Source organism: Myotis yumanensis, unplaced genomic scaffold, assembly GCF_028538775.1.
Source record: "Myotis yumanensis isolate MYYU_CA2020_CCGP unplaced genomic scaffold, mMyoYum1.0.hap1 SCAF_4, whole genome shotgun sequence".
NCBI lineage: Eukaryota > Metazoa > Chordata > Mammalia > Chiroptera > Vespertilionidae > Myotis > Myotis yumanensis.
Genome location: NW_027223755.1, coordinates 82,468,539 through 82,492,670, shown reverse-complemented (window position 1 = coordinate 82,492,670; position 24,132 = coordinate 82,468,539). Strand labels below are relative to the sequence as shown.

General features: G+C 53.1%; 1 protein-coding gene across 3 annotated transcripts in view; it reads right to left on the bottom strand.

Annotated features, from left to right (window-relative positions):
* Positions 1-427: 427 nt before the first annotated feature.
* Positions 428-24,132, bottom strand: part of CLIP2 (CAP-Gly domain containing linker protein 2) — a 69,972-nt gene continuing 46,267 nt past the window's right edge. For 2 of the 3 annotated variants that reach the window (XM_070412808.1, XM_070412809.1), the window contains exons 9-17: positions 18,556-18,660; positions 16,065-17,000; positions 13,596-13,653; positions 11,339-11,422; positions 10,221-10,377; positions 7,653-7,812; positions 6,678-6,863; positions 6,192-6,254; positions 428-2,393 (exon numbers count right to left, since the gene is read on the bottom strand). In XM_070412808.1, coding sequence (XP_070268909.1) covers positions 2,382-2,393; positions 6,192-6,254; positions 6,678-6,863; positions 7,653-7,812; positions 10,221-10,377; positions 11,339-11,422; positions 13,596-13,653; positions 16,065-17,000; positions 18,556-18,660 — 1,761 coding nt within the window. In that variant the 3' untranslated portion in view covers positions 428-2,381. The remainder of the gene's footprint in view (positions 2,394-6,191; positions 6,255-6,677; positions 6,864-7,652; positions 7,813-10,220; positions 10,378-11,338; positions 11,423-13,595; positions 13,654-16,064; positions 17,001-18,555; positions 18,661-24,132) is intronic. The other variant, XM_070412810.1, reaches the window with a different exon arrangement.

The window sequence follows — 24,132 nt, the reverse complement described above, 5'->3', positions numbered from 1 at the left end:
GCAGACGCTGACTGTTCATGCGACCTACAGACAGCTGGCGGTAGGACAGAACTGGCTCTGAACTTGAAAGTGTTCTCCCTAACTCAGCAAACTGGTGTTGGCTGACCCATCCCTATTTCGCATATTGGGGGACTTTTCTTTTCTTGCAGGCCCACTTATAACTCTAAGAGGTTCAAGTTCAGACCTCCGCCTCTCAAAGAACTGCTGCAAACAAGATTCGTTCAAACCCAAACCAGGCAGCTCAGCCCCGGACGTCTTCAACACCAGGCCCTCTGAGGGCCTCACCAGCCATCCACACCCGAGACAAACCGGCAGGCAGCCCACCAGGAACAGGACGGAGACCAAGTCCTGGCACCAGCGTGCCCACAAGCTGGGAGAGGCTGGGGGCCAGGGCACCGACAGAGAGAAGCAGACACGGCACAGGTCCTGGACCTCAGTCACAAGCTTTATTGTCTCGAGCACGGACTTGCCACACTTCAACAATTCCACTTCGGGGAGGAAGGGCGTGGGGAGGACTTGGCGGGATGTGGCTGAGTCCACACTGGTCAGAGATGCTCACTGGAAATCGCTTCTGTGACACCTGCCCCCTGCAAACCCATCTGGGGCTCAGCCCTCCGGTGTGGGCCTCTGACTGTTATAGGCTAATCAGCGCCTCCTTTGGGGGGGCAGCTGCCTGAATTTGCTGAAAAGAGTAGTATTAACTCTGGGTTAGGCCACTAGAGCATCACTCCTAGACTGTTGTTAATAAAACAGCATGCGAGAGCTACCAAAAGCCAACAGGGAGGGGGAGGGGGCTGATGGGACAAACTGGCTGCCCCCACGATGGCAAGGTTGATGGCAAGGCGGTGAGCACCACCCACCTGTATCTGGGAGCACTTGCAGGCTACTTGGGCTGCTCCCTGGGCAGACTGTGTACCCGTCCTGGTGCACCTTGGGAACGCCATGATGGGGCCCTAGGCTCCCCCGTGCCCCCAGCAGCAGTGCTGGGCACAAGGCCATGGCCTGTGGGCCCTCCAGCTCTAGAGGTGGGCACTGCTGGGCCAGAGCTGGCTTCTCCTGCCACACACAGGCCTGGAGAGACTCACAGGGCTCGAGGGGGGGAGGTGCTTAGCTTTTTCTTGCCAACTACATCCCTTGGGTTCTCTTTCTGGAGACAAGGTTTAAAGGCTCCGGGCCGGGGCCTGGTAAGATTGAAAGGGGCTGTTGGTACCTGTACATCCTGATGCCTGTGCCTGGCACACACACCCCTGAACACTCACTGCGTGTACCTGGGTGCGTGCGTGCACTGCCAGGTTGCAGGAATGTCTGTGGTGTGTGCAGTCACTACCTTGCCTGGCTTGGGGCTCAGTCCTGGAACCCAAGTGTGTGCACCTGTGTGGCCTGAGCATGGCTGATGCAAACACCCCACCTGCATGGCCCCATGTGACCCCTGTGAGTGTGCGTGAGTCAAGGGTCAGTGGGTGTATACGTCAGGGTGTGCACAAGTGCACCTGCAGGGGGGAGGCCCAGTTTTGGAACAGCTAGTCAGCCCAGGGGACACCGAATTACCGACCAGTTAAAATATGCCTGGACCACTGGTTTCAACTCCCCTGCAGCCACCCTGCCCCAGCTCCAAGCCAGGTCGATGTGGGGGTGAGGACAGGCTCCCACTTTCCTAATACTGTGCTCCTGGCCTTAGCGGCCACCCTCTGGCCAGCAGCTTGGAGTTGTGTGTGTATGTTGGTATTGGGGGGAAAGGACCTTGTACCCCAACACCTTGAACCTGGGACTCGCTGGGCAGACAGGCTAAGGGGAGCTTGTACCACTGCTTGAAGGAGGCTCAGGATGTGGGGACAAGCAGCCCTGAGACTTGCCTTGCCGGGAAGTGGGTGCAGAAAAGGGGGTCCTCAGTGGCTCCTGAGGTCCAGACTTGGCTCCTTGGTGCCTGCAAGGAGACCCTGGGCCTCCTCTGACCTTTCCTGGGACCATGGCTCTGGGACCCGAGGGGGACCCTGGAGAAGGAAGGGAAGAAAGGGAGGGTAGGGACGAGCTCAGAATGGTCCCCAGGGCAGCTCGTTCTGGGGAGAGGGCCTGGTCGGATAGCCTCAGCCTCCCCCAAACACATTCCAGAAGCTGCTGGGTGTCCGGGCGTCGGGGCTGCAGGTTCCGGGGCTGCAGGTTCCGGGCTGTACCGCTCTCTGTGGAAGTTCGTGCTTGAGGAAGCCTCCTGGTCCGGCAGGGGGTTGAGGGTGGGGATTGTCCAGACGGTAGGTACATTATTGTTACAAATACTGTTCTTGTCTCCAAAGTAACAGTCCTGGCCGCTGCCTGGAGGGGGTGCCACTGGGGCAGAAAGGAGTGGCTCCGGTGTGGACGGGGCTGCTCCATGATGGCCCTCAGGGTCAGTGCTTGTCCTGGAGAGAGCAAGGGCTTGATCAGCAAGTGTCATCAGGAGTGGCAGAGGGGAGGAGGTAAAAAAGGAGGGGCTGTGGGAGGAGAACCCACCGGTGCCAGGTAGAGGGAACAGCATGGGCAAAGGCCCTGGGGCAGAAAAAAGTCTCTTTGCTGACTGTTGAAGAGTGGTGAGATAGGAGGGAGGGTGGGAGCTGTTAGGGGAAGTTGAGGAGAAGAGGCAAGAGCAGGTGGGTGTACAGAGCCCTGCGTTCCTGTGTGGAGGTTGGATCCAAGAAAATAAAAATTGGAGGTGAGACTCCAAGCCCTGGTGTTCATGTCTGCAAACTGGGATGACCCCTGTGCCTCAAAGGGTAGACGAAGCCACACGGGGCTGGCTCTCAGCACCCTGACACTCCCCCCTTACAACTCTGTGCCCCGCCCCACCCAGTTCTCTCCTTGGCCCTTGGCAGATTGATTCTATGTCCAAGGTTCTCCTATCTCCAGGTGAGCATGTGTGCTCAGGGGTTTTCCTGTCCAGGGTGGAAGGAAAGTTCCTCCAGCCTCACTTGCCCAGGGTCACATAGCAAACCAGGTGCAGAGCCAGTGCTGGGCTCTTCCCACCTACTGGGCTGGCATCCGGGCCCCAGGTGGGTGCCTATAACACTATGGGTAAAAGCAGGTGTTAACTGTGGGGTGGGGCCACCAGACACCCTCTTAAAACACAACAGTCACCCTAACCGGTTTGGCTCAGTGGATAGAGCGTTGGCCTTCAGACTGAAAGGTCCCAGGTTCAATTCCGGTCAAGGGCATGTACCTTGGTTGCGGGCACATCCCCAGTAGGAGGTGTGCAGGAGGCAGCTGATCAATGTTTCTCTCTCATCGATGTTTCTGGCTCTCTATCTCTCTCCCTTCCTCTCTGTAAAAAATCAATAAAATATATTTAAAAATAAATAAATAAATAAATAAAATATTCAGTGGAAAATACAGGAGGTGAAATTGAATATAGTGTGAGACTTACTCTATTAAAATGATGTATGTGCTGCTTTGCAACCATCACAGTAAAGACTGGCTGAGGCCAGAGTCATCCACGGATGCGAATTCCAGGGGAGGGGTTCAGTGAGAGGGTATCCACATGACCCTACAGTCTCCACAGACTGATGGTTAGAAAAGAGCCAATAACTATGCAGTGGAGAAATCAGATAACTCCTGGACGAGGTGATCACAATTCACATCAGGAGGGAAGGGCAGATGGACATCATGCCCTCAGTCGGGATGCCGGAGGACACGACATTGACGAAGTGTTCCAGCCTGAGATGCAGGACCTGGCTCAGATCACGGGGACCCACCAGCAAACCTCAAATGAGGAATCTTCTATTTAAAAAAGGAGGGGGGACATGCAGGAGGCAGCTGATGGATATTCCTCTCGCATCGGTTTCTGTTTCTCTCACCCTCCCTTCCTCTCTCTTTAAAAATCAATACAAATATATATATTTTAAAAAGGAGTGAGGACTATGTTTCAAAAATGTCAATATCATAAAAATCAAAGAGAAATTGAGGACATGTTCCAGATTAAAGAAGACCAACAAGACAGAACAGCTAAATGCAATAAGCTGACTTAACCTATGACAAATCCTGTACAGAGGGGAAAACGAATATGGAGAGTAGAATGGATATAAATCTTACATCAATGTTAGGTTTGCTGAAATTGATAACTGCACTGTTGTTATGTATAATCATGTCCTTTTACTCAGAAAATACAGAGCCAAGTGTTAAGGGCCAAGACATGCTATTATACTGAAATGGTTCAGAAAAAAATTACAGGCATTACTACACACACACCTACACATAGAGCAAAAGGTGAAACAGACAGGGCAGCATGCTTACAATGCAGTGTGGGAAAGGGTAGATGACATGCCAGGTACTATTTTTATTCTTGCAGTTTTTTGGTAATTTTGAAATGATTTCCAAATAAAGTGAATGTTTACACACATGCATAGACATATACACACACATATAACAGCTTCTCATTATTCACAGTAGTTATGTTCTATGAAGTCATCACCTGCGCTGAATTACCGAATACTGAGCCACGGCTCCAGTTGGAAATATGGGTTTAAGTTCCCTCAAACCTCTGATCAGGATGTTTTAGTCAACTGATCCTACATAACCAGTTTTATGTGTGATTCTGTGTAAAGACATCTTACTTAACACATGCTGTTGACTCATTATCAACTCAAGGCCAACAGTACAGCAGGTCTTCAAATAACATCATTTTGTTATAATGGTGACGGTGACGATTCTTGGCCGGGACCACCGTCTGTGTGGCATTTGCACATCCTCCCCATGTCTGCGTGGGTTTTCTCTGGGGGCTCTGGTTTCCCCCGACATTCCAAAGACGTGCATGTGAGATACAATGGCATGCCTACACTGTCCCAGTCCGCGTGGGTGTGGGTATGGGTGTGGGTGTGGGTGGCGCTGTGATGGAAGGGCGTCCTGTCCAGGTGGGTCCCACATTGTGCCTTGAGCTGTTGGGAGAGACCCAGCCACCTGTGACCCTGAACTGGAATAAGCAGGTTGGAATATAATGATCTTACCTATTTTTATTCTTCTTAAATGTATGTAGAGCTCACATTTATTTCAATGTTTAATATTAGAAGTGTTTGGGGTCTTTATTTAGAAGTTTGGCGATGTTTTTGTGACCAGAAATATGCCATGGGAACTTAACTCTTGTTTATATCAATTAGCCAATCGTAAAACTGGTTTTGTTATATGTCATTTCACTTAAAGTTGCAATCTCCAGGAACCCACCAATAATCTCAAGTGAGGACTTACTGCATAACTCATGCCTGAACAAAGCTTATTTATTGATTTTTCAAATACATTTTCATTGATTTCAGAAAGGAAGGGAGAGGGACAGAGAGAAACATCAATGATGAGAGTTACTGATCAGCTGCCTTCTGCACACCCCACACTGGGGATCGAGCCTGCAACCGGGGCATGTGCCCTGACCGGGAATCGAACTGTGACCTCCATGGTTCATAGTTCGACATTTGACCATTGAATCATATCGTCAGGGCTGAATGAAGCTTATTTAAACACACAGATTTTCTTTGCAGGGCACATAGCCATCACTTGGGGGTCATTGTAAACAGCAGAAATCACCAAGTAAAAGCACAAAAATGTGAAAAAGGTGGCACTAATTAGATTTCAAAAAGGACACGTTTGCAGTATGAGAGCTGGAACAAGAAGGGAGAGTGCAGCCTTGTTACCCCTCGGCTGGGAACATGCAGGTCAGGCAACTCAGATTTTTCTCTGCTCTGCACATGTCCATAAGTGACCACAAAATTGTTGCAAATATTGATTTTGGGGTTATAAATACATTTTAGTTGCAAATTTGCGAACATGGAATCTGTGAATAATGAGGCTTGATGGTACATATACATGTGTTCACACACACACACTTAGGAAAGTTCAGGAAGGCTGCCACTTACAAAAACACGAACCTTGGTCATCTCTGAGTGGGAGGGCTCCTAGTATTTTCTTCTTTATGTATTTTTGCTTTTTTCTCAAAAGTTTCCCAAGGGGCATGTATTACTTTATAACAAACACTTTTTTAAAACAGGGAAACAAGGTTAAAAAGCAAGAGGAATTCTGAATCAAGATGGACTGCATGGGTTCCTCTGTGAGAGACTCTATTGTGAAGCCTTTGCATGATGCATCTTTGTTTGTATTTTTGGTGACTTGTCAGGCTCTGTTCTGCCTGTGCAGGAGTGCAGTGGGAGTTCCACGGTGTCCCCCGGGACCAGAGAGCTCCTTACCTCTTGTTTGTGGGTCTTGTCTTGCTGGTGGATGCCGTTTGCAGAACCCGAATTGCCAATGGCCTGTAAGAGTCACGGGCAGATGCTGAGTGAGGTTCACCAGACAACAGTTCCTCGTCCGTCCACTAGATGGCGATGTCTTCTTGATAGGATCCTCTCAGGCTCCAAACTGATCAGAGCTCTTCGGAATGGGGGTCCCAGGACCCGTAGACCGAAACTCTCCGGGCAAGGTTGCATCTCTCCCCTTGGTCTGAGACCCTCAGGCAAAGCCATGCACCCTTGGGCTGGGGCTCTCAGAGCACATGCCTGTGTCTCCCCCTAGACCAGGGCTCCCAGGATAGAGAGGGCTGCCTCCCCGTGAAGACTAGGTGTCTGAGGACAGGGCTGCCTTCCCCTGCAGAGAGGGGTTCCCAGGATAGGGCCCTGCTCCATGAGGACACTGCCCACTGGCTTGCCTGGTCAGCCCAGCCCTGGCCCATGGCTCACCGGGGACTTGTCGGGACTGCTCCTCATGGCCTCCATGAGCTTCTCCACCTGCTGAGCCTGGTCCAGTGCATCCCGCAGTGTGTCCTCTGTGCTCATCAGCTGGTGCTGTAGCCGCAGGAGCTCAGGTGCTGAGGACGGGTCAATGAGGGAGTAGCGCCTCTGATCCGACAGCGACTTCTCTTTGTCCTAGAAGTGGCCGGAGAAAGGAAAAACATGCGTGAGGGTGCAGTGTGCATGTGTTAGGGGAGGGTGACCTCCTCCAGGCAGAAAATTCTCCTGGCCCCACCCCATCTCTGGGCCAGGCCTGAGCATCACGGGGATGTTCCTCAGGCCCCCCTCCCTCACCTGAGGGTCCCCACTGAAGTAGGCTTTGTCAGATGCTTCACATCCTCCAAGTCTCCAAATCCAGACACCTTCCTCTTTCCTTCTTGATTCTCCCTACTCCCTCCACACTGTCTTGTATGGGTCCCTCCTCTTGACCGCCAGACCCCATCCTATAGTGACTTCTCTACTCCTCCTCCCCTACCCAGCAGGACACAGCTGCCCCACCCATGATGGTCTCTGGAGACACACCTTTCTTGTTCCTACACAAACTGGCCCCCTTCTTCCTGACATTCATGTGTGAATCCCCCTGCAGGACCCTGAACAAGGAGCTGCTTTCTGGTTGATTACTTCGCTGGGCAGGGAGCTCACCACTCTGCATAGCCCATCTTACCTCTGGATAGGTCAGGTTCTTAGACAGTATTCCTTTGCATTGCATCACCTAGGCTGCCACACAGCAGCTGGCCACAATGCCTGCAAAAGCAGCTGCCTGTGACCCCTCCACGAGCTACATCACTGACCCTGTGGTTCTAGGGGATTGTGAATTCTCGGAGGCTTGGCGGTTCCCGGGATGGCTCCAGGAGGTCACCACTCTCCTGGCCTGACAGCAGGGCAGCCTCAGTCCCACCCTCGAATTCCCCTGCCCCGACATACCAGCCCAGTCAGCTTTTCACGAAGGCCCCGGATGTCATCCTTGAGTTTCTGCTCCTTGATCCGCCACTCAGCCTTGTGGACCTCACGGCTCAGGTCCCTCTCGGGCCCTGGGGAGTGGCGATTGGCTTCCAGCAACAATACCCGCAATTCGTTCAGGCTCCTGGGGGAGGGAGTTGGGAGGGGGGTCACAGAACAGCGACAGTCACTCCCACACTCCAGCTATCTGCCAAATGCCTAGAGACGGCCACTCTGACGGGGAGACTGGCTATTAAAACAGCCCCTGCGCCAGAAGGGGCCAGACTGGAAACATGAGGCATGAAATCATGCAACCACAGCCCAAGAGGGACCAGGATTTAGGGACGGAACAGTGAAGAGGACTTGGCCTTTCCTAGAATGTTTGTAAAGTTGTTGTCTTTCAAAAGAGAATATTTGTTTATTTAACTAAAAAATTAAGCAAAGCACACAAAATATTCATCCAAGGGCACCCATGAAGCAAGACATTTTAAATGGCTGAAATCGGATGAGTTTTCTTTCCTATGTCCACCCTTAACCAGCTGGCAGCAGCTGCCTGGAATACTGTGATGAGGATGACCCTCAGGCACATCCAGGCTCTGTGGAAAAGAGTGCGGCCGTCAGTGAGCGATGTCTGCAATGGGCACAGGCGGAGAACAGGACACACTCCTTCTATGCCTTTTCCCTTCCCTGCAACTACTATAGAGAGAGGGAAACTCCCTCACTAGGTGGCCATGGGTAGTTGAGAACAAAGTGGAAGTCCACCGGTACTGCCCCTTTCCTCCTCCTTCCTGCTATGGATGTGATGGCTGGAGCTCCAGCAGCCACTTTGCAACCAGGAGGAAGAGTCCAAGAGAACCAATCACTTAGCACTGATATTTTTAGCTACTGAGCCGTCATCCATGGCTACTCCCAGATTTCTGTTCTGTGAGGACAGTAAATCTCTACTGGTTAATCTGCCAACACATTCCTAGCTGATCTTCCACTCCCATCCTTAGCATCACAGGCGCGTGGAGGAGCTCATGGTGGCCAACGTCGATAAAGGAAGGCTTCAAAGGAGAGGGGCTGAGAGCTAAGCCTCGAGAATGGACTGGACAGAGTGAGATGTCCAAAAAGAAGAAGGTAGCAATTGAGTAAGTGCTGAGGGACAGAGGAGGAAATGAGCCTGTGGATAGCAGGAAGACAGACTCCCCAGAGGAGGCAAGACTGGGCTGAGCATCGAGAAAAAGTATCTGATTTGGACAGGGAGGAAATGGGGGGCAAGACAGCAGTGGAGCCTTGACGGAGCACCGGGCTGTGAGTTCATGCTGGGAAGGAATGTTCCCCAGCTGCACCTGTCTCACTCCCCCCTGGGAAGGGCCACATTTTCTAGAGAGGTGCTAAATTTAAAGCAAATCTAGCACAGAAACTCCCAGTGTGTCATCAGACTGAAGAGCAGGGGAAGGGAAGAGACACCGTTTCCTTTATAAAAAGGTGCTTGTACTTTAACAAGATTCCTTTCAATCGGAGGATGAACCTCAGATGTTTACAGGGGCTGGCGAACCATGCCCATAAGGGGGTGTGAGTAAAATAATGAAGAGGGTGGAGGCCTGGGGACACGAGACGTCCCTGACCACCGAGAGCGTGCAGGCGCTCCCCAGCAATGACTGGTTGTTACTATGCTGGGAGTCAGCCTATTGTTGTCAGAACTTCTGGAGAAATCTAGATTTTATGTGCCATCTTCTGATTTTTTAAATGCTCATCTAGGTGTATTTTCCCCCCTAAAGCCTCATATGGGTTACACAAACCATGTCGATAAACTGGAACCAAGTGGTTCTCAAAGTGTGACATGGGGAACCCTCAGGGGTCCCTAAGACCCTTTCAAGGGGTCCATGGGTCAAAACTAGTTTCACTATCATTTCTCATGAACATACAATGAATTTTTTCTTGGGGTCATATAGCATATTAGTGATGTGAAAACAGTATTAGCATACATTCTTTTCTAACTACAAATCACTGTAAGGCCAGATTTTCATAATATGCTTCAACTAAAACAACAAACTGCAAAGACTGAATACAAAATGTTAAACAATGCCCCACTTTTCATTAAATATTTTTTTTGTTTTGGAAAACAGTTACTTTTTATCAAAAGCATGTTATTTATAGTACATGCAATTGGTTTATTATTTTTAAATGAGTTCATAAATATTTTTATATTCCTCGGTTTTAATTTCTAATATGACAAATATAGAATAAACAAAAACAAGCTCCTTGGGAATCCTCAATAAATTTTAAGAGTTTAAAGGTAGCAGTGAAGGCCAGGAAGCTTGGGAACCACGCGTCTTTCCCGTAAGTTCTGCTTGGAGAAAGCACTGTGTGAGGGAGGATTCTGAGGCCTCCCCTGAGCTTAGAGGAGAGCACAGAGACCCCTGGTGATGCCAGCCACCTATCCTACCCACGCCATCCTTGCCCACCTCTGGAGAAGACTGGCTAATGTCGGGTGGGGTGAGGCTCAGGCAGAGGGAAGGCAGCTGGGTGGCAGGCCAGGCAGGTCTGAGCACACTGCCCGCTACGCACCGCTCCTTCCTGAGCAGCTCCTGGCTGATGAGCACCAGCTGGCCCGAGGCATCATGGGTCTTCCGGGACACGGCCTCCAGCTCGGCCTCCAGGCGCCGCTTCTCCTTCTGGAGGACGTCCACCTTCTTGTCCCCTGACTTGCACTTGCTCTCCAGCGCTGAGGGTCAGCCAGCAGGAAAGAAGGGGGGGTCAGGATCGCCGTGGGAATCTGTCCCACCAGCGCGCCCGGGCAGGGAGCCAGTTTTCTTGGAGGGTGGCGGGGATAGGGGGGTGTTCAGTGACACACTCCACTGAGTGGGTCTCTCAGGTTCTGCAGAGCCGGGCAGCCAGGGGCCGAGAGAACAGCCACAAAAAGCAGACTGGGACCCCAAGCACAGAGCCCGGGCCCTGTGGTGGTGGGAAGCAGTCCGCCCGAGACAGGCCCGGCATTCCACTCCTGCCTGAACAGGGACAGGCTCTAGCTTGACCTTTGCCTTGGAGGGACTGAGGTCGGCTGACCTTTGTTGGAACCAATGGTATGAATCCCCTGTGTGAATCCCCCTGCAGGACCCTGAATGAGGCCATGGGAACGTGATGGGAACTGGAGAGAGGCTGGGTGGGAGCCATTTCCCAGCACAGGGGCCATCTCACAGACACCACCACTGATACTGTGGCGGACAAGAAGCAGGGCCAGTTTGTCAATAAGTCACGAATTCCAGACGCCCTGCCTCACCCGGGCTCCCCCTGTCCTCACTTCCCCTGTGCCTTGCTCTCTGTTGCAGCCTGTGCCCTTCCCCCGATTCCAAAACCCTGGTATTTCCTCTAGGGGCTGGGGCAGATAGACTGTGTCAAAGTGGCCTGAGAAACCAAAAAGTCCTGGTGGTATTCAGAACAGAGTGGCTGCTGGCGAGAGAAGCTGGCTGGGGTCCCTGGTTCTATTATGGACCATGAAAGGGCTACTATCCCCCCACTCCCTGCTGCCCATGGAAGTTCTGTGTAGGTGAACTGGCCCAGGCCACCTCCTCCTCAAGGCGGAGTGCAGGAGGGTACCCTGACCCAGATGCCAACCCTCTCCACGCTCCACTGGCACGTGGCCCCGAGGAAAGCCCCTGCATCTGCCCTGCGGGCGGGAGACTTACCACTTACTTGGGCCCTGAGCATCTCAGTCTGGTTCGTCAAGGCTGTCACCTCTTTGTCCCTCTTGTTCAGCTTGTCCTGCAGGCCTAGGGGAGAAGGAAGAGATGAGGGGCCATTAATGCCCCAGGTCCAGCGCTGGGGTCCAGTGGTTGCCACCCGTCCCTCTGGGTAGCTCACTCTGAATTAAAGGCTCCAGTACTGTGTGGTCTCAGGCAACTTAACTCTCAGGAGTTTCCTCGAGTGAAAAATGGAGATGGTAATAATGGTGCTCATGTCACAAGGCCCTGTGCATTCAATACTGGATAGACGAACCGGGCCGGTGTGGCACAGTGGTTGAGCGTCAATGTATGAACCAGGAGGGTGCGGTTCAATTCTCGGTCAGGGCACTTACCTGGGTTGTGGATATGATCCCTCGTTGGAGCGAGAATGAAATGCAATCGATAGATGTTTCTCTCACATCGATGTTTCTCTCTGTCTCCCTTCCTCTCTCTAAGCATGTCCTTAGGTGAGGATTAAAAAAAAAATGGCCAAGAGAATTTTGAAAGGACAGAGTTAGGCAAGGGTAGCCTTGCCAATAATTAAAAACCAAACAGAGCTTGGATAATGAAAACATTATAGGCCGTGGCCGGTGCGGCTCAGTAGGTTGGAGCATCATCCTCTGCAGCAGAAGGTCATGGATTCGATCCCCAGTCAGGGCGGGTGTGAGAGGCAACCGATCGATGTGTCTCTCTCACAACAATGTCTCTCTCTCTCTTTCTCGCTCCCTTCCTCCCTTTCTAAAATCAATTAAAAAAATTTTAAAATTATAGAATTGGCACATGAACAGATAGAAAAGTCACTGGAAAGGAATAGAAAATCCAGAAATAGAGTCAGTTACATAAGGAAAGTTAAAAATAAAAAGGTTGGCAATTCAAATCAGTAGAGAAGGGGAGATAAGTTTTTCAAATATGGGGTACTCCTTTAGGAAAAAAAAATGGATCCTTACCTCACACCTTCTAGAAGGATGAATTCTAGATGGATCAGATATTTAAACATAGAATATAGAACTAAAAAGTACTAGAAGAAACCATGAGATAATTAATGAAAATAATAAATACAGAAGGTCCCCCTCAAAAAAGATCGATTTAAGAAAATCTGCATGGCAAATACCATGATAAGAAAACCAAACCACAACTTGGGGGATATGTTTGCAATGTCATAAATAAGGAGTTTCTAAAAAATGAACAAAAAGATCAATAACAACAGGAATAAAATGGGTAAAGGATGCAGTAGAAATGGAAATGGCATTTCAGTCACAGTGAGCGAAAGGTAAATTGAAATTACATCAGGCAACATCGTTTACTCTTCAGATTGGCAGCGATCACAAAGCTTAATGAAACATTGTTGGGGAGGCTTGTGAGGAAACACACTTTTTTTCTTATTAAAACATGTTTTTATTGATTTCAGAGCGAGGAAGTGAGAGGGAGAGAGTTAGAAACATCAATGATGAGAAAGAATCACCAATCGGCTGCCTCCTGCACACCCCCTACTGGGGATCGAGCCTGCAACTTGGGCATGTGCCCTGACCGGGAATCAAACTGTGACCTCCCGGTTCATGGGTCAATGCTCAACCACTGTGCCACACTGGCTGGGCGGGAAACACACTTTCAACCACAGCCAGTGGGAGTTAAAATTGGTTGAGCCCAAGGAGAAGGTAATTTACTGCAGGTGTTTGCAATAGACAAAGACTAAAAACAACCTACAATCCATCAGCAGGAAACTGGCTAAACAGATGATGGCAGCTCCACAATGGCATATTGTGCACCACGGAAAAGAATGTAGTGATGAGGAAGAGTCTCCAAGACACATTATTAAATGGAAAAAAGTAAGGGACCGAGCAGAGTGGGAGCCATGGCACCATCTGTTACCTGTCTGCTTGTATGTGCGGAAACGCTCTCTGCCTGGGGACAGAAGCTGACCAACTTTGTGCCTTTGGGAAGGGAACAGGGAATAGGACCCTTCACCTTATATCCTTTGAACCATTGGTAGATTATACCTATTTTAAAAATAATGTAAAAACAAACAAACAACAAGGTATGCCCAGCACTCAATAAACCGAGCCGCAGCCCGCCTCACCTGTGGGGTGGGGTGATGGCTGTGCATGCAGTAGGCACCTCTCACCAAATGGCAGATGATGCAAAACCAGGTGGCACCAGCTCAAAGGCAGAACCACCAGCCTGTCCCCAAAGCAAGTGTCCCGCCTGCCCAGCGGCCACTCACCCTCCACAGTCTCCTTCATCCTGATCTTCTCCCCTGAAATGTCGTTCGACTCAATCATCTGAAAGAAGAGGACTGTAAGGGGGACGCTCGCCGCCCTCTGCCCCCAGCCCCAGCCAGCCCAGCATACTTCACGCTACACTACATAAGGGGACTTGCAGTGGCGGGAGCACAGATGTCCTTGAGACGCCCCCCCTGACAACAGAGGACCCTCCTCTGTTCCCATCATCCCAAGGCTGCTGTGTGGCTGCCATGTGAACACCTCCTGCCCCTACCTCTGTTGAAAATGTTTATTATATTGAACAGACATCTCCTTCCCTGGGATGCCTACAGGGGTTGGTTCCCATCAACATCCAGAGGCAAGATTCCAGCCTCGGTTTCCCCTCCATGAAACAAGTATCGACTGCCGTGGGGCAGTGTGTGCAGAGCATACTCCGGACTGGCTCCCAGAGGGACTTCAAGAAATGCTACTTCCTTTCTCTCTAACACGTCTTCTAAATAATAAACTCAGAAGCCGAAGAAGAAAAGATCAAGGAAAAAAAAATCTGGGCAAACATCGACTGGCCCCTGACTGCTTCCTTCTCCAAAGGTTTCTGGCCTCCTGTCCACGCTGGCTGTCCTCTGAGCTTGCAGTCTGTCAGAGTCTAACACTGCAGATCAGGAGGCAGTCACCTCCATCAACCTGCCCTTCATACTTCTTCTCATACATCCCAAGCCCCATTTTGTTCGCAGCGAGTGATAACTAAGCTCCTAGATCAGTGGTCGGCAAACTGCGGCTCGCGAGCCACATGCGGCTCTTTGGCCCCTTGAGTGTGGCTCTTCCACAAAATACCGGCTCTTCCACAAAATACCGACTTCTGCGCATGGGCCACGAAGTTTTAATTGCATTGTACGTGCGGGCCTGCACATGGTATTTTGTGGAAGACCCACACTCAAGGGGCCAAAGAGCCACATGTGGCTCTCGAGCCGCGGTTTACCGACCACGGCCCTAGATCTTTATATACAAACAATGCAGGGAAAATGAGGCACACACTAAAACATCTTTTAAAAATTCTCATACTTATTACATTAGACTAAATATCTAGTTGTACCTGGACATGTGGGCCCAGACTGAGACCCTGTGCATGTAGAAGAGAGGTCTTCTTGAGGTCACTACCCACTCCTCTACCCGAGGACTGTGACTGAGGAGCAGGAGGCCACCCTTAGACCTCTGTCCCCCACGCTCTGTGGAGCTACAGCAGCCCCAAACCTCTCCCGCAAGGGAGTCCATGTGCGGGTCACAGGCCTGACCCCCCGGCCTGAGAAGCCAATCAGGCCGTATGCACACAGGCTAACCTGGGGCTCTTCCTTCCTCTCTGCCCAGGATCCTGGGAGAGCACTTGTTAAACACGTCACTTCCTAGCAGAAGGGGCCGGAAGGCTGCTGCAGTGGGACCTCGAGGCATGACAGGCACCCTGTCCTCGGACCTCCTGAAGACTTACTGCTGGAATCTGAGTTCTAGTGTAAAAGTAGAAGGAGAACTGGAAGCCCAAGAACCCCGGGGCCTGTAAAAAGGCAACGATCATGCTGCTAGCTGTCCCTTCATATCAAACTTGACGTTTGTCATCCTGAGCACCCTCTGGCAGCCCTCTGGCACCAGGGTTGGGCACCACCTCTGCCACTGGTGGGCAGAAACCCTGGGAAGGTTACTCGTCTTGAGGTCTTGGTTGGATCATCTATGAAATGGAGCATCGGCCTCGTGGGAATGAAGTTGAAATGGGGCAACATAGGGCCTGGCACAAGGTCTGGTGCCCGGAGCCACTCAAAGGCCCTTCCCAGCCCACTGGAGTGAACACAACCCGTCTGGGCCTCCTAGCGTGCTCAGCCGGGACGTCTGGATTTGGAGCAAAGCTGATACTGGTGGCAGCAGCGTCTCCAGGGCCACCCCTCCAGCCTTCCAGACCCCACTCCCGGGACCCCACACTCAGGGAAAGTGACCACTGGACTGTGGCTCATCTCATTAGGACCAGCAGCAAGAGGGCACCCTCAGATCCCTGGGTCAGCGCTCCAGTTGGAGAGGGGAGCCCGGGGATGGGCAGGCTTGTCCACGTCAATGCCAGCCCACGGCACAGGGACTCACAGCAGGACATGTGTGGGCACATCAGGGACTTGGGGACTTGGAGGAAGCCTGTTCTCTGCTCTGAGGTACATCTCTCTCCAGGCCTGGTCTGTGGGGGACCCAGCCAGGTCAGCTCAGACCACCATGGGTCCCCACAGTCACAGGGCCAGCTGCCCTTCTCACAGAGGGACAAGAGGCTCCCTCCTCTGAGCCTAGTGCCCCCATATCTCAATGGGCATGTACCTGGGGGCAACGAGAACTCTTCCCTGGGCTGAAAAAAGAGGTCAGAAACACTAGGCCCTCCCCAGCCAGCTCTCAAGCCCGAGCTGCTGTTGCCCACGGGCCCGCACAGCCCACAAGAAGGTGCTCCGTACGTTGGTGTGCTGGGACGAGCACAGGGACTCGACAGCCTGGAGTCTGTTTTCAGCGACCAGCAGCTTCTCCCGCAGCTTCTCGGCCTCCTGCTTGCTCTGGGCCTCCGACCGCTGCAGCAGCTCATAGTCCAGCATCTTCTTCTCGGCCAGGGAGATCTGCTCCTTGAGGAACTCGATGGCCTGCGCCTGGCCCCGGTACTCCGCGTCCAGCTTCTCCAGCTCATGCACCCGCAGCTCGGCGTCCCGGCGCTGGTCCTGGGCTTCCTGCAGCTCCAGCCGGTGCTGGCCGGCCTGCACCTCCAGCTGGGCCCGCCAGTGCTGCTGCAGCCCAGCCAGCTCCTCCTGGGCTTCCTGCAGCTTCTGCCGCAGGCCCTCCTTCTCCTTCACGTGCATGGCCGTCTCGATGTCGTGCTTGGCGCGCAGGTTGCCCAGCTCCAGCTGGTGCTCCATCTTGATGCCCTCCATCACAGCCTTCAGCTCCCCGATCTCCTTCTGCTGGGCGCCAGGGCCCGAGTTCAGGGTGGCCTTGAGGTCCTCCAGGGACTTCTGGTGGTCCGAGGCCAGCGAGTCCAGCTTGGACTTCCAGTTGTCCATGAGCCCCATGTTCTCGCTGGTGGCCTGCTGGACCTTGGCCTTGAGGTCCACCACCTCTTGTGCATACTTGTCGTTGGCAGCCCGCAGCTTCTCCACCTCAGCCTGGTAGGCCCTCAGGGCCTTCTCGTACTTGTCCCGCAGCACGCCGCTCTCCCTCTGGTGCTCCTTGCTGGCCGACAGCAGCCGCTCCCGCAGCTGCAGGGTCTCAGCGGCCTCGGGGTGGTCGGCGGGCGGCGGGCCGGAGTGCAGCAGGCACTGCTGCAGCTCCTCGATCTCGCCCCGCCGCAGGTTCAGCTCCTCCTCCAGCTGCAGCACCCTCGACTTCTCGGCCACCGTGGTCAGCTACCAGGAGAGAGGGAGACAGTGAGCAGGCCGCTGGAGAGCAAGGGGGATCTGCAGGGGTGCGGGGGCTTCCTCACCACACAAGGGCCCCAGTCCCCGTGGGGTAAGGTTATGAGAAGGGAAGGGCATCCCCTCCTACCCAAGTGCTGCCTTTTCTCATGGCCTTGCCCACCACACCTCCCAGAAAGAGCCCCCTGACTTGTACCCCAGTGATTGAGGGAGTCAGCTGTCCCCACTGCACCAGGCGTGGGGCAAATTGGTGGTTAAAAACCCCACTTATTCGAGGTTATGGCTTTCTTTCAGTTTAAAGGGCAGAGGCGACAGGGAAGTTTGCAAGTCCCCCAGCTGGAATGGGTGGACTCAGGGGCTGTCTGCAGGGGGTGGCCAAAGAAGGGCCGGTGGAATGCCTAAAGCAGAACAAAATTAATGCTCCCAGACCTGCCTCCTGAGGGAAAACTCCGAGATCAGAGGTTCCACCCTCCCGAGGTTCACTTTGATCATGTCAATGGTCACAGATTTGGAAACAAAAATATTGAAGCGTTTTAAATCCGTTACAAGCTTAAACATTTTTGTTTCTGAAGCTGACCTTTAGTTCAATGAAGCTGTTTTTGTTTTTTTCAATCAGGTTGGGGTGCCTGGGTGTGAAGGGCTTCAGCCTATCAACTGTGACTGGGTCAGTTTCTGCCAGTAGCCTCTGTGCACACGCGTGTGTATTGCACAAGCACACGGTCACCGGGCAACGCTTAGTGCAGTGCCCTGTGTCCCCCAGATGCCCCACATGCACACACTCCCTGGTGCTGAGGCCAACATGCAGAGACTGACCGCTGCTCACCCACATCCCATGCTGTTTACGCCCCAATCACTGCTCACTGGCTGTGAGCGCCGTTGCCAGGAGAACGGTGGCTGCACTGTCCCCTGGGCGGGGCCAGCCAGCTGTTTGGATGCGTGTACCTGCACGGGGGCCAGTCCCGGGACATGCATGGGCTGTGGAGGGGCCAGCCAGGCCTGGAGCTGGACTTGGAACCAGGCCCTGGGACTTGGCGGGAACCACCCCCAAACAGAGCTTTCCCTAACCTAGGAACACTCCCTCCTCCCCCAGCCCCAGGTCCTTCAGGGGGCCACTCCTAGCACCATATTTAAGACCTTTCAGGCTAGAGAAACTGGATCTAAAGTCCTCCAACCTCCACCTTCCCAGCTGGGAGAAGGGAGGCATGGATAGGCTGTCTCCGTGACTGCCCGCAGAAGGCAGACCTGTCCCAAGAGACCCCTGATTTCTGAACCTGACCGAGCCTTGTCATGGCAATGCATGGGAAGGAGGGCGCGGAGGGTCTCACAGGACATTCCCGGCCAATGGGACCGGCTGGGGAGCAAAGTCCCAGAGAGCCAAGCCCCCTCCTCCCCAGTAGGCATCCGTGTCACCACTTCCCTCCTAGAAAGGGCACAAAAGGGAAAAAACAATGAGGACAGCAGCCAAGGACAGAGAAAATAATCGAACAGAGGAGCCCAGGGGCGCCAGGGGCAGGGCGCTGGCGGGCGGAGGCGGCAGGCGTGTTACCCTGTTGTCGGCTAATTCTCGGAGCAGGCGCTCGGCCTGCGCCTTCTCCAGCAGCAGGCTCTGCTCCAGCTCCCCAATGCGCGCGTGCTCCAGCTGTGTCTGGGTCTGGTCCACCCGTGGGTGGGAGGGAGGGGCAGGGCAGAGGGCACAGGGAAAGGAAGCCGGAGGAAGAGAGAGGGAAAGAGAGAGAGAAAGGCGGCGTCATCTACCATGAACAAGACAGGAAACAGGTCGAGGAGAGGAGGTGGCTGAGGGAAAGAGAGGTCTGGTGAGGTGGGCCTGCCTCCTGCCCTCGTGTCCTGGCTGGGTTTCTTTAAGGGCACCCTGGGGCCCTTCTGTCACCTCCAGGTGGCCCTCCCCTTTGCAGCTCTGGGGAGGAGTGCCAGCCTTCTCCCCTTCCCCACGGGGACGCTGCGGGCTGCTTTTTAGGCCAGGCCCAGGGTCCTGCACACAGGCCACCAGGAGGGATGAACAGTAAATGACCCCAGGATTCCTGGCCCTCAGGCCTGTGCTGAAGGTGGATGAACCAAATGAATGGAAGGTCTTCAAAACTATACCCACACCTTCACGGTTCTCCCAGCCTGGCCTCCCTGGTGGAGGCTGAGCTGTGCCTACCACTGCCCAGCCCCAAGCCCGGCCTGTGGTGGCCACCCCGCCCCCCCCCCCCCCCGCCCCCGCCCCAGGGCCCTGCAGAGACAGCCAGTCTCCTGAAAGCACAAGGGCATTTCTGTCCCAGCTTCACAACTCCCACTTCACACACTAACAAAGCCTGGCATTCTCCAGGCATCCGGGCTGGCATTTGGGTTCCCATAGCAGATCGGTAAGCACCCAGACTAGCATGGAGACCAGTTCATGGTAGGGAGAGGCATGGTCCTCCTTACCCTCCCACCTGTCCCCTCCTCGTCCAGGAGAAACAAGGTTAAAGCAAGTCCGTGGGGCGGTTCTGAAGAGGCAGGTTCAGCAACGTGGCACATATTTGTAAAAAGAATACACACCCGACACCGGCAGGGCTGAGGGCAGCAGGCTAAACTGGTACCTCCCGTCCCTGAAATACGTTTGCAATTCATCAAGAACTACTGAGAAGTTCATGTCCGTTGGCCTGTGACCTTATATATTTCTGAGTTTTCCTAAAAGAACTAAAAAGGTTCCCTCTTTCTCTCTCAAGAGGGCAGCAGGCTGCAATGCTAACAAGCAGCTACGCTCCATCTCTTCCAGAAAATCACAGGCTGATGATGGTGCCTCATCCCAGACTCGCAGGCCATCTCCCTGCCCCCTTCTCCCCAATGGTGGGCACAGCAGCACTGCCCGAGACCCAGGCTAGATGGAGCATGACCATAAATGCCCTACTGGTGGCCCCACAGGCAAGGAAAAGCCCCGAGCCTTACAATTTAAGGGCAATTTCATTTGGTGGCCCCCCCCCCCCCTCCCGCCAACAAAGGACTCTTCTCCATCACCTTCAGAACATCTAGCCTCCTGGTCCATGGACTGGGGTCTTTGTGGGGGCACAGGGGAGCTCAGTGGAACTGCTCTGGTGCTCAGTTAATTAAGGTAAATTCGATGCAGGAGTTTGAGGGGCAGCCTCAGAGGCTAGATTTTAGGTGGGGTGGGCGGTTTGGCCTTCCAGTCTGCTCCAGGGCACTGCCCAGGGCCCGTGGGGAGGCACCACACTCCTGTTTCAGACACTGTCAGGGCCCCTGGAGTTAATGTTCTGAAAGCCACCATCAAGGCCGTCTCCCCAGCCTGCGGGAGAGAGGCCACTGCAGGCAGAAAAAGCCTCGGGCTCAGAATCGCACTTTGGGCAGTGCAAGGTCCAGACTCAGGCCGCTGGACCCCAGGACTGGCGCCTTTCCCGGACCAGCTGGACTCAGAGGGGAGGGAGGGTTTCCACCAGCAACGGGAGCAGTGACAGAGACTCCTGAGAGTCCTGTCCTGGAGCTCAGTCCAGCCTGAAGGACCTGCGGCTCATTTCCTTCTCCTCACACGGACCGTGTCACCCCACTCCAAAGCACACAGCCACGCCTGGCACATTTTTATTATTAATTAAATGGGGAAGGAGTTTCCCCAACTGCACAGGGGGCTCCTGAAGGTCATGGGCACATGTCACTCCTCTAGATGTCCCTTCAGGCCTCGCACCAAATCCTCCTCAACCAATAGCTGATTCTGTGTTCATAAAACTGGCTCTTTCTGTTACATGAAAATGAATAAAAACACCGAGGGGCTATCTAATTAACAAAAAATAACCCGAACCTTGGTGGCAGGGAGTGGCACAGGTTTCTATGATGCAACAGGGCAACACCCCTGTGGGGACCACAAAACACATCCCAGCCTGTGACCCGGGATTCCCTGCTGGAGAAGCACTGGCCATGCCCCTGCTCTGCTCTGGCTTCGGGGACATAAATGGAAAAAAGACAGACAGGGCCCCCACCCCCAAGGGGCTCACATTCTAGGGAGGGATGCAAACAATAAATGATCAGAGAAGATAACTTCAGGCTGTGGCTCAAAATAGGGACAAGTGGTGGGCAAGTGGGATGGAGGTAAACAAGGAGGCTGCGAAAGCTCTCCAAGGGGCCTCCTTAAGGTGAGACCTGCAGGGGAAGCAGGGACCCGCTGACCCAGGCAGGGGTGGAGGAGTGAGTGTTTCCAGCAGAGGAACCAGCACGTGCAGAAGCTCAGAGGCAGACAGAGCGTGGGGTGTTCCAGAAGCAGAGAGGAGCCCCTGTGCCTGGAGCAGAGGTGCTCGGCGGGGCGGGGTCCCCAGGGTCTTCCGGACCATTCTCCAGAGCCTGGCTGTTATCTAGGGTGGTGGCACGGGTGTGTGAGCAGAAAACGGACAGGATCTGATTTACGTTTTTAAAAGATTTGGTCATATGATGTCTGCAGTTTGCTTCAAAATAACATGGGAGGAGGACAGGGGAGTGTGGCTGAAACGAGTGACTATGAGGTGAAAATCGCTGAATGTGTAAAAGAGGGTTCAAAATTTTCCAATGTTAAAAATTGAAAAGATATTTTAAAAAAGTCTACGTGGCTTCAGTGTGAAGAACAGACAGTTGAGGAATAAGAGCCGAAACAGAGCAGCCACTGGCTATGCAGCTGTCCGAGGCAGGGCTGCGGCTGACCCAGGAAGGTGGACGTGGGGATGAAGATCATTTTGGCGGCAAGGTCAAAAGGATGTCAGATGAGAGATGAGGGAAAGAGAAGGTTCAAGGTGAATTTGAGCTGTGGGGCCTGAGCACCTGTGTAGATTGTGGGCCAATTGTGAGATGAGAAAGGTAGGGGGGTGGTGTGAGGGGGAGACAGGAACAAACAGATCTGTTTGGTACATGTCACATGTGGGCTCCTGTACTGGACTGAATAGCATCCCCCCAAATTTCACACCCACCTGGAACCTCAGAACATGACCTTGTTTGGAATAGGTTCTTTGCACATGTAATTAGTTAAGATGAGGTCAGACTAGATTAAGGTGGGCCTGAAATCCACTGACTGTGTCCTTGTAAAGTCACGTGAAGAGACACAGGAACACACAGGGAGGAAGGCCATGCGATGAGGGAGGCAGGGAGGCAGCTACAAGCAACCCACCAGAGCTGGGGGGGAGGCATGGAGCATTGTCCCTGAGGCCTCCAAAAGGAATGACCCTGCCCACACCTTGATTTCAGACTTCTGGCCTCCAGAATTGTCAAAGAATATATTAGTGTTGTTTTAAGCCACCGAGTTATAGTAATTTTTTTTATTTTACTGCAGCCCCAGGAAAATGCTACAGGTGCCTGTCACCTACTTGTCCTGGTGGAGATGACCAGGTGGCACACCAGTGCAGGGCTCAGGGAAGACCCGGGGAATCATGGGCTTATTAAGGACATAATGTCACAGACTGGAAGCTCTCAGGGAGAGTGTGGACCAAGAGGCAAGTGGGCCCGGACTGGGCCCTTGGACAGGCCAACATCAGGATCAGGAAGGAGGCTGGGAGGCTGGAATGAGGCACCTCCTGTGGTTGGGGGAGCGAGGTCAGGAGGAGGACAAGTAGAGAGATGGGGTGATACAGCTGGAAGGTGTTATGAGTTTTATTTTTGACTTTTAAGATGTGTGTGGATGAATGAAACTTTGGGTCTATTTGCCTTCCGGTTACCATGAATATACTACACTTGATCTTAGCCAAAAAGCGATCGGTTACCATGAATATGGTCACAATAAAAACAGCAGCAACAGGACTCTACTGTCCTTGGACTGAATTAGCTGTCAGTCATTGTCTGTCCCACCCCCTGCCTCTCCCAGCCAAGACCAATTGGATCTGGGATGGAAGGTGATCTAAAGTCAGATAGCTCATTGGCTATCCTGGGATCAATCAGATTCTCTTGAGAGGACAGCTAGTAGCTAGTGGATGCTGGAGCCTGAGTGGGGCCAGGAGGCTGGGTGGGTGGTGGGGAGAGGGAACAGACGTACCAAGGGACATGGAGACACGGTGAGAGAGACAGACAGACACAAAGCCTGACCACATGTCATGAGAAGGAGGAAATCCCTGGGTGGGAGAGAATAGGCTTGGATCCTAATGCTGTTTCTTGTTCTAGTTCCCTGAACTGCCTGTGAGATTTCCCTGTAGGCTTTTCCCCATTGACTGGAGTTGGCAGGAGGGGGTCTCTGTTCTTTTCACCTACAGGCACTTTCCCCAGAAGCCCACCCCAAGCCCTGCAGGAGGCAGCCATCCAGAGGGAAAGCCAGCCAAACAACCCCATGACCTGCCCCCTTGGCTAAGAGGGAAACATCCATGAGAACACCCTGACGCTGGCCTGGGGCTCCTACGCCATGTTGTGCCCTGACATCCATCCTTTAAGCTTGTGAAGGAAAACCTGCCCCAACAGGGGCAGCTGGCAGTGACCCTATGCAGATCATACATGTCCCTCCCCAGCGGGAGTCATCTAGGGGACAGGACAACCATTCACATGCTTTTGCGGTGCTTTGGAACTTATAAGGATGTTACTACGGCTCTTTTACAAAATCAGAAACTGCAAGTTCCAATCTGAGCTCAGAATGATCTAGTGCAATGATTCCCCCAACGTGTGACCCTACAGCCGCACCTGGGAGCTCGTTAGAAATCTCAGATTCCACCCAGACCAGCTGAATGAGGCTGGGGCCAGCCAGCCTTCTGTATCTGAACAAGCCACCCAGGTGATGAATCCTCAAGTTTGAGAATCACTGACCTAGTTCGACCGCTTCATTTTAAAGTAGAGCAAACTGAGGCTCGAGAAGGGAAGAGGCTGCCCAAGGCCAGTGGGGGCAGCTCGGCATGTGGGGAGGGACTGAACGCACTGTGGTATCTGCATGGTTTCGTGAGGAGGGCTGGGATGGGGAGGGGTGGGGGGCGTTACTAATTGATGTGAACACCCCCGTCCCTCAGCTTAGAAAGGGTGGGCTGGATTGAAGAGTGCAAGGTCCACTGTGTCTAGACCACTTGTCCAGGCATTATAACAAGGAGGTGCTATAATGGCCATCCTTTCCGGCTGAGCTCAGGAGTCAGGAGTCCTGGCCCTGGTCCCAGGGGCTGCTGACTTGCTCTATTACTGGGTGAGCCCATTTGCCTTTCTGAGT